This window comes from Stegodyphus dumicola, chromosome 4, assembly GCF_044657685.1.
Source record: "Stegodyphus dumicola isolate Sdum_Otavi_A_Nest chromosome 4, ASM4465768v1".
NCBI lineage: Eukaryota > Metazoa > Arthropoda > Arachnida > Araneae > Eresidae > Stegodyphus > Stegodyphus dumicola.
The window spans coordinates 254,538,412-254,553,263 of record NC_140771.1 but is presented as its reverse complement, the minus strand read 5'-3'; the positions used below and the strand labels follow the sequence as shown (position 1 = coordinate 254,553,263).

General features: G+C 31.7%; 1 protein-coding gene across 1 annotated transcript in view; it reads left to right on the top strand.

Annotated features, from left to right (window-relative positions):
* Nucleotides 1-14,852, top strand: part of Uba2 (Ubiquitin-like activating enzyme 2) — a 74,522-nt gene that overhangs the window by 40,387 nt on the left and 19,283 nt on the right. Inside the window, exons 11-15 of the mRNA XM_085816227.1 lie at nucleotides 2,265-2,358; nucleotides 2,614-2,726; nucleotides 6,468-6,572; nucleotides 10,848-10,901; nucleotides 14,576-14,633. Of these exons, the coding sequence (XP_085672353.1) occupies nucleotides 2,265-2,358; nucleotides 2,614-2,726; nucleotides 6,468-6,572; nucleotides 10,848-10,901; nucleotides 14,576-14,633 (424 nt within the window). The remainder of the gene's footprint in view (nucleotides 1-2,264; nucleotides 2,359-2,613; nucleotides 2,727-6,467; nucleotides 6,573-10,847; nucleotides 10,902-14,575; nucleotides 14,634-14,852) is intronic.

Genomic DNA, 14,852 nt, shown 5'->3' with positions numbered 1-14,852 from the left:
ACGATAAATTATTTGAGCATTTATAGCTGCTGCATTTATCATACTATAAAATATGATCATAGGGCATCTGTTTGTTTTCCTGACGACATTGTAAGTGCTACACAACTGGTCAACAGTATCAACTCCTGATTTAGTTGCGTTATAAAAGGTTATCATTTGGGCTTGTTTTTTTCACATGATTCATCAATTACATCATCATGATGCATAGGGGAGAGAATCAGAACCACCTTGTTTTCCTTAGTTACATAAGACATTAGAACCCAAACAATGATGTTCCTACTTCCCGATTCTTTGCATGTGTAAACTGTGGAGGAATTTCACTTTTATTCTTTCTCATAGTCCCAACCAAAGTAAGATTATTTTGAAGCAAAAGATCACTATTGTCGAACCTCAAACAATATGAAAGGAACCTAAATCGTTTTTCAGACATTATTAGATGGCATAACTCAATACCCATTTTATCAGAGGACCATATCTCCTTGGTATTTGCATGATTGTCCTTTCTAGAAGCACAAATCTGTAATACACCTAGAAGCGCTTTTATTTCAATTATGTCGGTCAAATGGGCATCCCTTTCCCGAGAATAATTTTCCTGTACTGTGGGTATCTTTTCATTTTTGAACTATATTAGATAGCATGCCATTGTCAAAAAATGATGCCCAACATTGCTCCGGCTTTCGAGCATTTTTTGCGACACCTTTCACCCCTGGTAAATGAGTGACTGTCTATTATGTGACTATCTGACTATTGTGTTGCCGAGTGCGTAAATTTTTTATTTTTAGGTGGGAAAACTTTTGATTTTGATGATCGGCCTTGGAAATAATTATCAGCAATATAATCATTACTCGCTATCATTGGAGTTTTTATTGCTCGATGTCTGTGTTTCAATTCTATCTTCTTCTGCATCACTATAATCATCAAACTCATCACCTAATTCATATCCTTCCATCAGGGTACGTAGTACTATTTCTCTGTCACATTCATATGCCATATTGAATTTTTTCTGAGAAGTCATCTTGAATCTAAAGGTAAGAAAATGAATAATAAAAACAAATGTTACCCATAAAAATTATAAATACCAAAAGAAATACATTCTTTTTACATTAAAAATTAAATATATTCACAAACAATTTCTTTCACCTATTACTAAAATAAAAAAACACTACTAGGGACAGCTGTTGATAATATAAATTAAAAATACTAGAATATATAAATTTTAAAATACTTACCTTTAGAATCAAAAATGGTCGTGTGGCGTCTCCTAGACTCCAGTAGTTCACATCAGCATATAACCTCTTTCTCTCAGCACTAAAATAAAAATAGTGTTGTTTCGATGATTTCTACTTATTTGTGCATAGTTGACAGAAAGGTAGACGGCAGCACAAGCTTGCACGCGCTTCCGTTTATAAAACAATTAAAAAAGAAACATCCCTGGCGTCTGTGGGACAGTGCAGGGTTAAATGTCACGACGCAGTAAACTTCATACAAAAAGTTATTAGTAGTTCTTTTTTATTTACTCCGGATATCTGATTTTGTAACTGCTATTTCTCCTGAATAATAATAAATGGATCCTGTTTTTTAAACTTATCGTCTGATAATTTAAGCTATGACTTAATCTATATTTCTTCAACGATCTATTTATTCTGGACAAAAGCTGTTACATCACACATATATGTACTTATTAAAGGAAGACTGTGAAATACATGTTCTTCTTGGCTTTTTGGAATAAAAACTTTTCTCATTAAGCCTTCTGTGTACAGTTTGCTGTGATAACGACAATTCCAGTGATGGCTGCAAGATCTGAACTTAACTGCCAAGCAGTAGACTTGTTGTGATGGGCAGTTTTTCCCAAATATGGATCTTAAGAAGCAGTTATTATTTGTTTCTGACTTTGTTGAAAAATTCTCTTTACAACAGTTACAGAGTTCTGATGTTTCTCATTGTCTGCATTGAAATATTCACACATCTGACTTTTCCATGATTGTCTTCCCTCCTTCAAAATGGCAGGTGATTTGGCACTTCACAAGTTCTTCCAAATGATAATTCGGAGTCGTTAAATCAATCAATAAATCAAATAATAATATTCTAATCTTTAGCAGATGAACCAATTAATCGTGTACATACATGCTTAATGATAATAAATATTGAAGTTTCAGTGTGTCTGTTATAGTAAAAGTAATTTTTAGTATATTGATTTTGTTTTTCCAACTCTTTAGTTATTTGATGTTTGTTTATATATATTTCATCAAAATTTTCTTTTACAGGATGATGAACATTGTATGGATTTTGTGGCATCATGTTCAAATTTACGTGCATATTGCTTCCATATACCACAACAAAGCAAATTTGACATTAAGGGTAAGAACAAAATGAACCAAATCTTAATTATATGTATGATAACTTTATCATTGTTCAGTGGGATTTACTGCTCATTAAGTCAAAAAGTTTTATAATGTCAGAAAAGAGACTTTTATATTGCTCTTAACTTTATTCAAAAGTCTAATTTTAATCAGTCTTCCCTTCTAGTATTTTCAGTTTTAGTTTATCGAAGTCTTACTACACTTTTAGCCATTATATTGTGTATGCATGTATTATTCTCATTCCCCTTTTCAGCTATTGCTGGTAATATTGTTCCTGCCATAGCTACAACCAATGCAGTCGTTGCTGGCTTAATTGTTCTGCAAGTAATGAAAGTTTTAAAAGGAGACATTTCTAAGTGCCGAACAGTAAGTAATCTTTGGAAATCTGAAAATCATTTCCTTCTATTAACAAGGTATTTCATGTTGGTAAAAGCTATGTATTAGAATTTAGAAATATTCAAAAATAAATTTTTTATGTTTTAAAAGTTTTATGTTTTAAAGTACTTGAGTTAAAAGAAATTTTTCATATATATATTAGTATTGCTTTTTTAATTAATGTTGTTATTTATAAACATAAATACATAATAACTGTTTCTCTTGCTCTGCATTCAGAGAAATATATTCCTTTGACAAATTTTAAATTTCTTTGATATAGTAACTTTTTCCCCTTTAGCTATAATACCATTTTCTTCTAATTTCCATTCGTGTTAATTATTGCCAGTTGATTTTCATAGAAGTAAATCAATAAAAAGTAATTTTGATTAATTTAATGTTTAGTGAAGAATAAGACCTTAATTTTAAAATAAGAATTGCAATTTTCCATATTTCTCACATAGTGTAAAAGCCAGTAGGATAAGATGAATTATAAAACTAAAAAAAAAAAAAAAAATTACTGAACTATGATGAAACTTCTTAAAATATTTAAGTTTTTTAACATAACACAAAATCGAACACACTGAGATTACATCTAGCTTTTAATAATTTATAATTTATTAGATATGGACTAAATCATCTCATATATTTATTTTTTATGGCGGAAATTAGAATTATCCATGAACATAGCTATCCAAAAATCACATTAAAATTGAGAGAATCAAACTATTCTATTTATCACATCTTTAGGTCTTCCAATAAATCTCCAAATCTAGTAACTTTTATTTCATCTGAAAGTAGATTATTTCTTTTTAATCTTTAGTTGAAAATAAGAATTTTATATTTTCATGACGATTTTAAAACTGCAGTAAAGAAAGTCATTTGTTCTTTATAGAAATGTTTTTTTTTTTTTTTCTCTCTTTAGCATTTTGAGGTACAGATTAGACATTTTCATTATAATCATCTGCTATGGTTTTATTCTTGAAATGGAGAATGAGAAATTTATTTTTGAAATAACTTCTCAAATTGATAGATGGCTCGAAGGTTACATAAATGCATTTTCCGGGAGAAAATATTATCAACAAATTGTAAAGCTGTGTAAAAATCAAGGATATTCCGTTTCAAAGAAAGATATTTTTGATATGTTAAATCTGAAAAGGAAAAAGTGTCTAACTGAAGGTAAAAATGTCAAAGATTGTTTAAATGCAGGTAATTATTTTCACAAGATTCAATTCTGTATTTCCAATTTCAGTTCGAAGTATCGTCTTATAAGTTACAGTTCTGTTTATCATTTCTTTATCATCTTCTTAATGTCATTTGAAAGCTTCTATAAAACCCTGGTCTAAAAACTGAATTTTAGTAGCTCTATTTGCAGGAAGCAACATTGATGTTTTTCAGAGATTAAAGCTGTGTATGCTGTACATTTTTAAGCTGTTTTTTCATTTTTCAGTTCACCGTCTGATTTAAAAAAAAAAAAAACCTTCTATTAAATGATGAAAAATCTATGTGTGTGTATTGCCACTGCCTGAAGTAAAATATTTTTATCTTCACACAGCAGTGTATCCAACAAAGTAATATGTTCATTCATGACTCCTTTTCAAACATCCAGGTTTTCTGTGTCAGTAACCAGTGCTGATTTCTTAATTATTGGTTCTATATTAGCACCTTAATAACCCAGCAACTCATTACATCAATGTCTTAACAGAGCTGCGGTTTCACTTTTCAGTATTAATGTGTGCCCTGATAATGTTCTGTAACACGGTCAAGTTTTGTGGGTAAAAATTTTGTGTGGCTTGTATTCATTTAGTAGCTTGGGTAAAACATCTTTTATCCAGTCATCAACTGCACGATGATGTGCCTGTTCCTTCATACCATGCAGTTTCTGATGAAAAATGTTATTTATATCTTTCCAATCTTCTGTCAGTTGATGCAACATTCTCACCTAGCAGTGAATTTTATGCTTTTCCAGCAAGATCTCTAGAAATGGGACTATTGTGTAGTTTCATAGCTTGAAAACATTCTACAAGAGCAGTTTCAAATTTCTTGATTTTCAATCCATTTTTGCTTCTTGAAACATTTTTTATCATTTCTTTATCAATTATAGTTCTTTCTTTCAGTAAATTGTTTGGGAAATTCTCAGTTTAAATATGGGTCATCTCTAACTGTACTTACCAAGAGCAACAAAATCATTTAATAATTTATCCGTTTCTTCGAGGCTTAAATCCTTTTGCTTAAGCATTTGCAACATGCTGCAAGTTAAGCACACAGGAGATTTTTTAAATGCTTCTTCCAGTTGTTCAATTTCAAAACTTGAGTTTCTATCTAGCAGAAAGGTTGCACCTTGCCTGTTTAGTCATTCTACAATCTGAATGTGGAAATGTTAATAGATGTGATGCAGAAGTTGTACTTTTGTACTTCTACTTCCTATTAGCTAGATTTAAAGAAGGAACACTTTTTGAGAATGCTTGAAGAGTCTTGGTTCTCGGTCCTTTTGAAATTGGGGAAACACTAACCTTTCACATTTGGGGGGGGGAGGGCAATACATTTACAAAACAACATAAGTTTTAAATCAAGCGTGACCATTCTTTCCCATTTAAGGGAGCAACAAAAGAAAAAGGTTTGTTTTGTAGTGGGTCTTGAAATTCTTCAAAACACTTAAAAGTAAAATGTACCAATTAAACCATTACATTGTGTTCTAGAAAATTCAGTTATACATGTGGGTAACAACCCTGTTTAGCAAGGCATTCAGTTTCTGTTAAAGTTTGTAACCTTGAAGAAAAATTGTTAGAAACTCTCACAAATTGTAGATGTTCATCTGTCAAGCTAGTCTTTCCCCTTGGACACTAATTTTCAGCTGCAGGAAAAAACTATACATATAAACATACTCTAAATAAAATTATTATTCTAACTGCAAAAATTTGTAACTGAGAGTATTTTATCTTTTGAAAAATAACCCCCTCCCCTCCCCCCAAGAAAGTTAATCAAATCTGAATCTTCAAATCTTTGAATAAAATTTATATCATATTGTAAATTAATTAGTTCCATGTGAATTTTTTTTTTTTTTTTTGTAGTCTCACTAATGTTTATTTTTAACGGTAATGTAAATATTATAAAACTGGACCATCTGTCTCAAGCTTGTCTTCTGACAAGGCATTATCATACATGTGTTGGACTCAATACTATGTTGCAGACTGCCTTGCAGCATGTGGTGGTGCAATATACCCTTGATATCATACTACAATATCCAATAATTTGAATCCCCTGTGCAACAAGCATGGGTCCATCTGTCTCAAGCTTGCCTTTTGACATGTGTTGGACTCAATACTATGTTGCAGACTGCATTGCAGCATAATCCCCTGTGCAACAAGCATAAGTCCCTCAAGCTTGCCTTTTGACAACGCAATATCATACATGTGGACTCAATACTATGTTGCAGACTGCATTGCAGCATATGGCGGTGCAATATACCCTTGAAAAGGACTGAAGTAAGGCCCACAAGTTCTTTGCCAGTTTCTGTACTGCGGTATTTTTGAGAGCATGTTTATTTTAGTAAATTTCACTTGTATTTATTGCCTCCTTTTTAGTGTGCTAATTTCATTAATCATGAGTGTATTTTTAGACGTTTACTGATAGCACAAAGTGATATTTATTTTTTAGGAAATGGAATATGTATAATATATATTGTAATACATTTTCTTTTGTATGTTCTTTTATCAAATATTCACATTTTTGCAGGCTTTTATTAGTGAAAGTTTTTCTGCAAGCAAGAAAATAATATCTTCTGCTCAGTTGGAGAAACCCAACAGCAATTGTTTTGTTTGTTCACCCAAAACACCAGAGGTATTTTCCAAATAATTTTTTCATAAATGTAAGATTCTGTCAAACAAATGAGTGCAGTTTTTTTTTTTTTTTTTCTTTCTTAAACCTTTTCTTCTTTTTCCAGTATAATAAAATATATCTTAAAATAGATATTATATTTGTAAGCTACAAATAAGATACCGGAGAATATTTTTGGCATGATGTTAACCAAGTAAATAATTTTAAAAATATGCTTACTCAATATCATATTTGTGCCAGATTGATGGAATTAGATTGTTTCTGTCCTGTTTGCAAAAATTTATTTTGTGAAATCTAGCTGGAAGTTTTGGAAATATCAGTATTTATATATTTCAAAGTGATATTTTTTAATGAAAAATTAAATATTTCATTTACTGTATTGTGAAACTGAGCATGAATGATTAATAAACTGGCATTAATTGTGTCAAGCTTAACTATTAAGTAATGAACATTTCTGTTTTCATGTAAGCAATAATCTTTATTTGAAAAATAATATATGTATATTTAGTTTGTTTCAGCGTTGCTGCAGCACTAGGACTACCAACACGGGTTGTTTTCTAGTTTTACCCATGCAGTAGTCACTGCTTAATGTAATCATTTGGGTATTGTTATTGAATTTCCCACCTTTGGCTATGAAAACATGGAAAATGCATCGCTATTGTGATTAAGAATTCAATTAATATGATCAAAATATTATAGAATGCTCTAATTTTTTTTAATTATTATTATAGATTTCTTTAAGAAGACACCAAACAACTTAGTTTTAATTTTAGTTGACTAATTAAAATTAGGAAAAGGCAACTTTAGTTTTTAGATTTTGAATAATCATTTTCTATTTTGAGGGTGATCAGATACAGGTTCCGCTTCAAGTACAAAATTATTGTTGCAGAATTTTTTTGCGTGGGGTCCTGAAAAGTCTACTTCAAACTAAGGTTAGGTTTTTTTATAAGTTTAGGTCTAGTTCATTTGACTATCATAAAATGTAACTAAACCTATCTAAGTGTTAATCATTGCGAATTCTCGCACGAGCTTGAAGATGAACACAAGCAGGGGAAGGGTATAAAAGACCCTTTTATTGAAAACAAAATAATTATCCAACGGCACAGATTTATGTGCTTACAGACACTGATCATTTGCAGTGAGAACTTAAAAGATAATATAACACTAAATTCAAAGGTAAAGAGTAGTGCAAGACTGCACAATTCAATTTAAGCTTACAGGAAACCTACTAGAGCAGAATAACTCAATGTCAAGAATGCAAAATAGCAACGTGTCCTTACAATAGCAAAATCAGACTCTGCTTAAATTTTTTGCTGCAACAGTTTAAATACTTTTGTTCACCCCAACTCATTTTACATCCTGGCGAGGCAAATAAGAGAATGCAAGAAAGGCTGTAAAGAACGCTCCTGAACTCTACTAGAAAGACCTATGATGCTCTTGACTAGAGAGAACGTCGTTAGACAACTCCTCACATTACGAGTACTGTAATTCATTTTAACGCCTATTTTAAAGAACTGTGAATGGCAACGACTTAACTGAGGAATACGCATGCGTATAGAGATTAGAGTTCTGTTGAGACGCCTGTGAGAGAGGAGAGAGTTCTGGGAAGCTCTGCCAGCGAGCTGAGGTGTGGTGACTTTGTTTGTCGAGTGATGACGAGTACCATCTTCGTTAACGTCTCTGATCGTGTCACCAGATCGGATATCTACTAAAGTTTTCTAAATGTATTAATGTTGTATTTGTGATATGTTGTGTAATTAAAAAGTGATGCATCACCACTATCAGTGTTGATTCCATTCCCACTGAAGTATCCACAACGTCACAGCTCACAAATTAAAATAACTAGTAAAAATAAAATCGTACACCTTTCCCCACCAGAATTTAACTATCGTCTTCAAAAGTCTCATACATTTAACATGGTTGCATTCATTGCAGGTTTTAAACAATTAGATTTATTTTCATACAATATTACGTAAGGGAGCTTTTGCTCATCACATTCTTTCTGAATTTTAAATCTCCCCCCTGCTCTCCAGCAAGTGTGCTGATATGAGAGCATGTGTTCCACACTTCCGCCTAACTGACACACTACTTGTTAGAATTTAGACATGCAAGACCTCAAAAATATACCCTGCATGCGATTCTGATCCCCAAGGTGCTAATTTTAGTGAAAAGTTAACTTAGTATTAGCTGGAGAGCCTAACTTTAATTTTCATACATTCTCAAACTAGTTCTTGCATTTAACATAAACTGTACTACTAGCTTGGCTTTAACTCTTTCATCCGTACACATTTATTTCTGATTACAAGCATATAAAAATACTTTTAACGTAAATTTCACAGAACTTTTATAATTATATTGTAATATACTGTACTGAAAACAATTTGAAATCATTTGTATTCAACAAAATTTTCTACTGTAAAGAGTATCAAAGTTTCTTCACTTAGTTAAAACATGCAAACATTTCCTAAACTCGGTCTCTGAGACTAAAAAGTAAACATCTCATTCTTATTTTAACTTTAAAATATACTGCTAGAAATGATTAAAGTATCTTGCTCAATACAAAAATAAAATTGTCCTCTATGGAAGCAACAACTAAAAAAATTTTCAGTCACACTTTCAGACCTAGAATTGAAATAAAACTTAAAAAGAGTAATTTCTACTTATCTTTGGTTTTTCAAAGTCAGTCATCCTTTTCTTGTAGGAACTGCTCCCAGGAGGGAAGTTTGTTGATTTGCTGCTCTTTTCTTTTTTTCCCGTGCCACCTTCTTTTGGCATTGACTCGAGCTTGTAGTTTCTGGCCGTCGACGTTTCTTGTTCAGTGCGTGAGTTGCTGCACTAGTTTATCGGAGGGTTCCTCTGCTTTTTAAATACTTGTGCCAGAAATTGTACCTCCAATGGCCACTTCTGTTGTGCAATCTGCTCTTACAGTCCAGGCGATGCTATCCTGTCATCCTGCTCTTGCAATCCAGATCACTGGTTCCTTGTTTAATTTATTTGTGTCTCACCCACTCACTATATCTTGTAGATGGATTCCCTTCTGCTTCTGTTTCTCATCGTCTTTCGTGCTTGCCCCAGCTCGTTCATGCTGTTCCCTTTGAGATTCTCATGCCTGCGTCTTTTGACTTCAGTTCCCCCACTCTGGCCTTTCTTTTCTTTTCTGGAATCACCATCTTTGATGTGAATGTCTTTGCCATTGTGCTTCCACTTTGCCAGAAGTTGATTCTAGCAAAATATTTTTGAGCATTTGTTTATCAGCTCTGTCATAATATTTTTTTCTCTTGATTCACGTTTACAGTAATATTATCTCCATTATTTCCTTATAAGTAAAATATAGTACCACAAATTCTTTGTATAATGAATGGCCCTTTGAGTTTTGGGCAGAACTTAGCCACTTTTTCTTGTGAGGCGCAAGACAACGAATGTTTTATTTTAAGTACTTTGTCCAAGTTTTAAAGTCCTTCCTTTGCCAATCATTGTAAAGCTTTTGATTTGTTCTTCCAATATTCGAGTTTAACACTGCCTCATTAATTATTTCTTAATGTCTGTTAATTTAAATTCTACCTCACTTTTCTGCACTCTCAGAATGTGCAATAGTTATTTTTGCATAACATTCTACCCATACCTCATGCAGCCATTATATCATTCTGTATAGCCACAAAAAAATCACAGAATGCATTACTTCTGATAAATCTATCTAAAATGGATGACATGATTTATGGAAATATATTGCAGGGCTTTGTCAATTAGGTTTCTTCCAGTAAAGAAATGTAGGTTCGAGTTCTGCTGTGATAAAAATTATCTATATTTGATTCATCCATGGTCACAAGCAAATGAAATTCTAAAGATAAATTAACTATAATCAACACTTCAATGCTTCACTTAATTATTACATTTCATATTAAAAACAGTTCAACAGCTAATTTCGAATACAGAAATGCAAAGGTTTTCAAATGGAAGAGGGATTGTAATTGAGTCTGTTGTCTCCTCCTCTTCATTATGTTACATCAGATTTTTTTCTGTTATTTGTATATTTTTTTAGGTGTTTAAATTTTTAGGCTTTAATTTCACATTTCTCTAATTCTTATTTGGATATTTATAGAATATATTGACATTTACTGGTATTGAATTTCACTTTTGAGGGATCTTTGTGTAAAATGGGTTCTAAATTTCTTACTTTTTGGTCTATACTGATCAGTTCTCAGCAGCATGTTGCATGAAAATACTTATGTTTTTAATAAAATTATGTTTCTAATAAAAGTTTTTTTTTTTTTTTTCCAGGTCTCTATCAAATTGAATGTGCAGACCCTCACAGTAAAGACTTTAGAGGAAAAGGTTTGTGAGCCCAGAATATGGAGTTTCTGTTTTTATTTATTTTTGTGAAATCTAGAAAGCACATACTTGCATTTTAAAAATCCGTTTGAAGTAAATTTCACAATAATGATATTTAAGATTGAGAATCATTGCCTTTTCTTTATTATCAATAGTTATCCGACCTTTGAGATTATACCTATCCCTCGATTTACACGGAAAAGAAGTTCCGCACAAAATTGTGTAAATTGAAATCTCAGATTTTACTATGTAAAGCGAAAAACACTAAATGTGCATAATTTAGTTATTTATTTACATAAAACAAAAGTAAGACATCTTAAAGTAAATATAAGTGTAATCATTGTCATCATTTTCATGAACTATTAGCCTTTTCTTCTTGATTGGTATGTTGTCACATTCACCACTTGCACGTTCTTGATAAGATTCTGCTTCAATGGTTGATGAATTAGGGAAGATCTCAGATTGACAAGACTTTGTAATGAAATCTGTAATTAACAATTCCCTAGGTTTTTTTCACCTAAATCATCGTAAACCTCCTCATATTGATTTCAGCGCTTACTAAGCTCCCGTTGGAATCGGAGAGCTCGTTCAACATTCGTATCATATTGTAAAAAATTATTACTTAATTTTCTTCCCAATTAAAGTCCTACGCTTATGACTCTTGCTGTGAATGCAACTAGTTCGGATTGCTCTTCATCAGAATCATTGTCTTCATCATGTTTGTTTCATAAATCATGTTAACTAACTCCTCGTTTAGTTCTTCATCAACTATTTTTCTTCAATATCTACTTGAGCTAAATCCTCAAAACCTTTCCCTCCTATAGTTTGGGCCAATTTAGTGATCTTAGAATATTCATGCTCTAATGGTAAATGTCTTTAGCAGCATCAGACCATATTGCTTTTCAGCATGTATTGAGCATTGATTGTTTAATCTGAATATATGACAGACCAACATGCTTAACACAAATGTAATTTTTTTCCAAGCATCCATAAGAGTAAGAGATTCATCATTCTCCATTTGTTTTAAAATATACCTGAAGGTTTGTTTGATATACAATGCCTTAAAAGTTGAAATTATTCCTTAATCTAACGGCTGTAATAAGGAAGTTGTATTCTTTGTTAAAAAGACAACTTCTACATTTTCGTGTTGTAAATCTGGAGGATGACCAGGTGCATTATCAGTTAACAGAAGAGCCCTTAAAAGGGAATCCCTTTTTACTTAAATAATTTTTGACATGAGGGGCAGATATGTTATGAAAGCATTCATTGAAAGCTATGACAGTGACCTGTGCTTTCTTATTAGCCATCCAATAAATGGGAAGGTGATTTATGTTTATTCCTTTACATGAACATGGTGTTTTTGATTTCTTAATAACCAACAGTTTCATTATATAATTGTCTGAAGCATTACAACAGAAAAGAATTGTTATAAGACTTTTTGCTACCTGATGACCACTATCTGATTTGCGAGTTTTAGCTAAGAAGGTTCTTTCAGGCATTTTTTCCAGAAGAACCCGGACTCATCATCATTGAAGATCTGATCAGAAGTGTAGGAGTTGGTGGCAATGATTTCAGCAAATTTTGCTAGATATTGTTGTGCTGCACCCGAATCAGCAGATGCACCTTTTCCTTTCAATCGTAGATTATGTAAAGAATAACTTTGTTTAAATCTCTCAAACTAACCATGACTTGCTGAAAAAGGTACTTTTTTTTCTTGAAGTCGACAGTGACTGATACTCAAGTGCTTTATAAATCTTTAAAGCCTTATTTGTAATAGCATTAGTATCAATTGGAATCCATTTTTGATTTGGTCTTCCATCCATATCACTAAGGCCTTTTCCATCGTATCCTCTCTTACATATGAAATTGTCCTCTTACTGCTGCAAGTTCCAGTTGCTATACATTTTCTCTAATATACTTAATTTTTTTATAATTGCCCTTATTGTAGCTTCATTTGCGGAGTAAAATTTAGCAACATCTGTTACTCTTTCTCTATTATATAGAGGGTCTAATACTTTAATTTTTGTTTCTAAAGAAATAACTTTTCTTTTTATTTGATTTTTTCCCCCAAAATCTTTTGACATATTAAAATCTTAAAAAAATTATGTAAATTATAGAAATTCCACAAAAAATATAAATGTTGAAAATTTACCAGTAAACATTCAAATATGTAGATAAAAATGATGTAAGCTTTCCTGCTAAAATACTGATACTGCAGTAGTTCATGTGAATCAAACAGCTTTACTCTTGTGAAATACATATACTTACTACAAAGATTCCCTTTTTACAACACGGGGAATTTCCATCCTTGTTGTTGCCATCAGTGTTACCAAAGGAATGAGATTCAAAAAATGACTTCAAATGTATGTATTTGCGTATATGCAGCCGAATATGCATTTTTACCAAGTTTTTGAAATCCATTAATTTTTGAAACCGTGTAAATTGAGGAATAGGTGTATTTCACTTGCATTACAAAATCGATTTTAACTTTTATATTTTGCAAAATGTGAATGAATGCATTCTTGATTGTAATTCTTATATTCTCTCCCTTCCTTTTTTTGAATTAAAACTGTTTCAAAACAGGAACAAATTTACAAAACCTCCAGTTTAGAATAGTTTTCATAAAAACATGGGTATGATTTAAAGTTGGATAAAAACTTTACACACTGAAGTTTGAAAAATAGTTTCCCCCCCCCCTCCCTTCCCGCGTGTGTATGTGTTAGTCACATTGCATCGCATTCTGTTACTATCAGAAAATTTCATTATGTGAAGAAGAGAAAGTTGTCAGAGCAAGCAAGCTGTGAAATGTATGAGTAGAATTTTAAGTCTTTTCCAGTAGTATAAGAAGTTGTCATTCCCGAATGAAATGGGCAGGTAATTATTCCGTGCGACTACCACCAGAGTGGTGCTGCTTCTTGTCACCTGCAGCATCTATTCCTGCCTCAGTATGTATATTTTGTGGCATTGCTAATGCCAGTCAATAATAAGTCAGCTATGAATAAAATCAGCAATCAATCAACTGCTGCCTTCCATTTCTTCTTGACATCAAAACCTGCCTTACTTTTATTATTACTAAATGTGTTCTTATATTTTCTACGGCAATTATTGTTCCTCTTTAATACCTGCTGTCTCTGGTATTAGACTGTCACTGTTTTGACAGAACAACCTGCGTTATAAACATTAAATAAATTTTTAATTAATAATCAGAGGGTTGATTAAAAGCAATGATACATGCTGAGCAATAAAAAAATTCAGCCCTTATCCAACTGTAATTTAACCCAGAAAGTAATTTAGACCCGTAAACATATCACTTCTCTGTATCCCAAAGGATAAATAAATACTCTTTCTGTTTTGCTAACATGTACTTTACTCTTTGTCTTTTTTACTCCATTTGTATAGCTGTTAGTATGTAAAAAGTAAGCTTGTAATTACTAAAGAACAGGCATTTGTCTTGTAGCAGTTTAGAATATATTTTTACTTAACAAAGAATTGTATTCAACAGCCTTGTATATTTCTTATCAGACTCAACTTTTCATCAAACATGCATATAAATGAACCATAGAAAAATATATATGTAAATTATCAGTATTTCTTTGTGGCAAATAAATAATAATTTTATATTTAAAACATGCTTTTTATCAGAATCGTGATTTATTTTGATTGATGACTCTTTATAGGTTATAAAAGAAAAGTTGCATATGGTTCAACCTGATGTGGTTATAAATGATGGATCAGGTAAAAATGTAACTTGATGTGTTCTGATTTGTATTTTGCAGTTTTTGAAATAGAAATCCATTGAAATAATATTTTCAGTTCTATGTAATTTGCTGACATTTTTCTGTGATTTTTCTCTATTGTTATTCCAGGGTTCATCCGGTCCTTAAAAGTCCTTAAGCTTTTTTGAATCAATTTTTGAACGTTAATTTTAATCGTCTGAAATTTCTGTTTGTATTT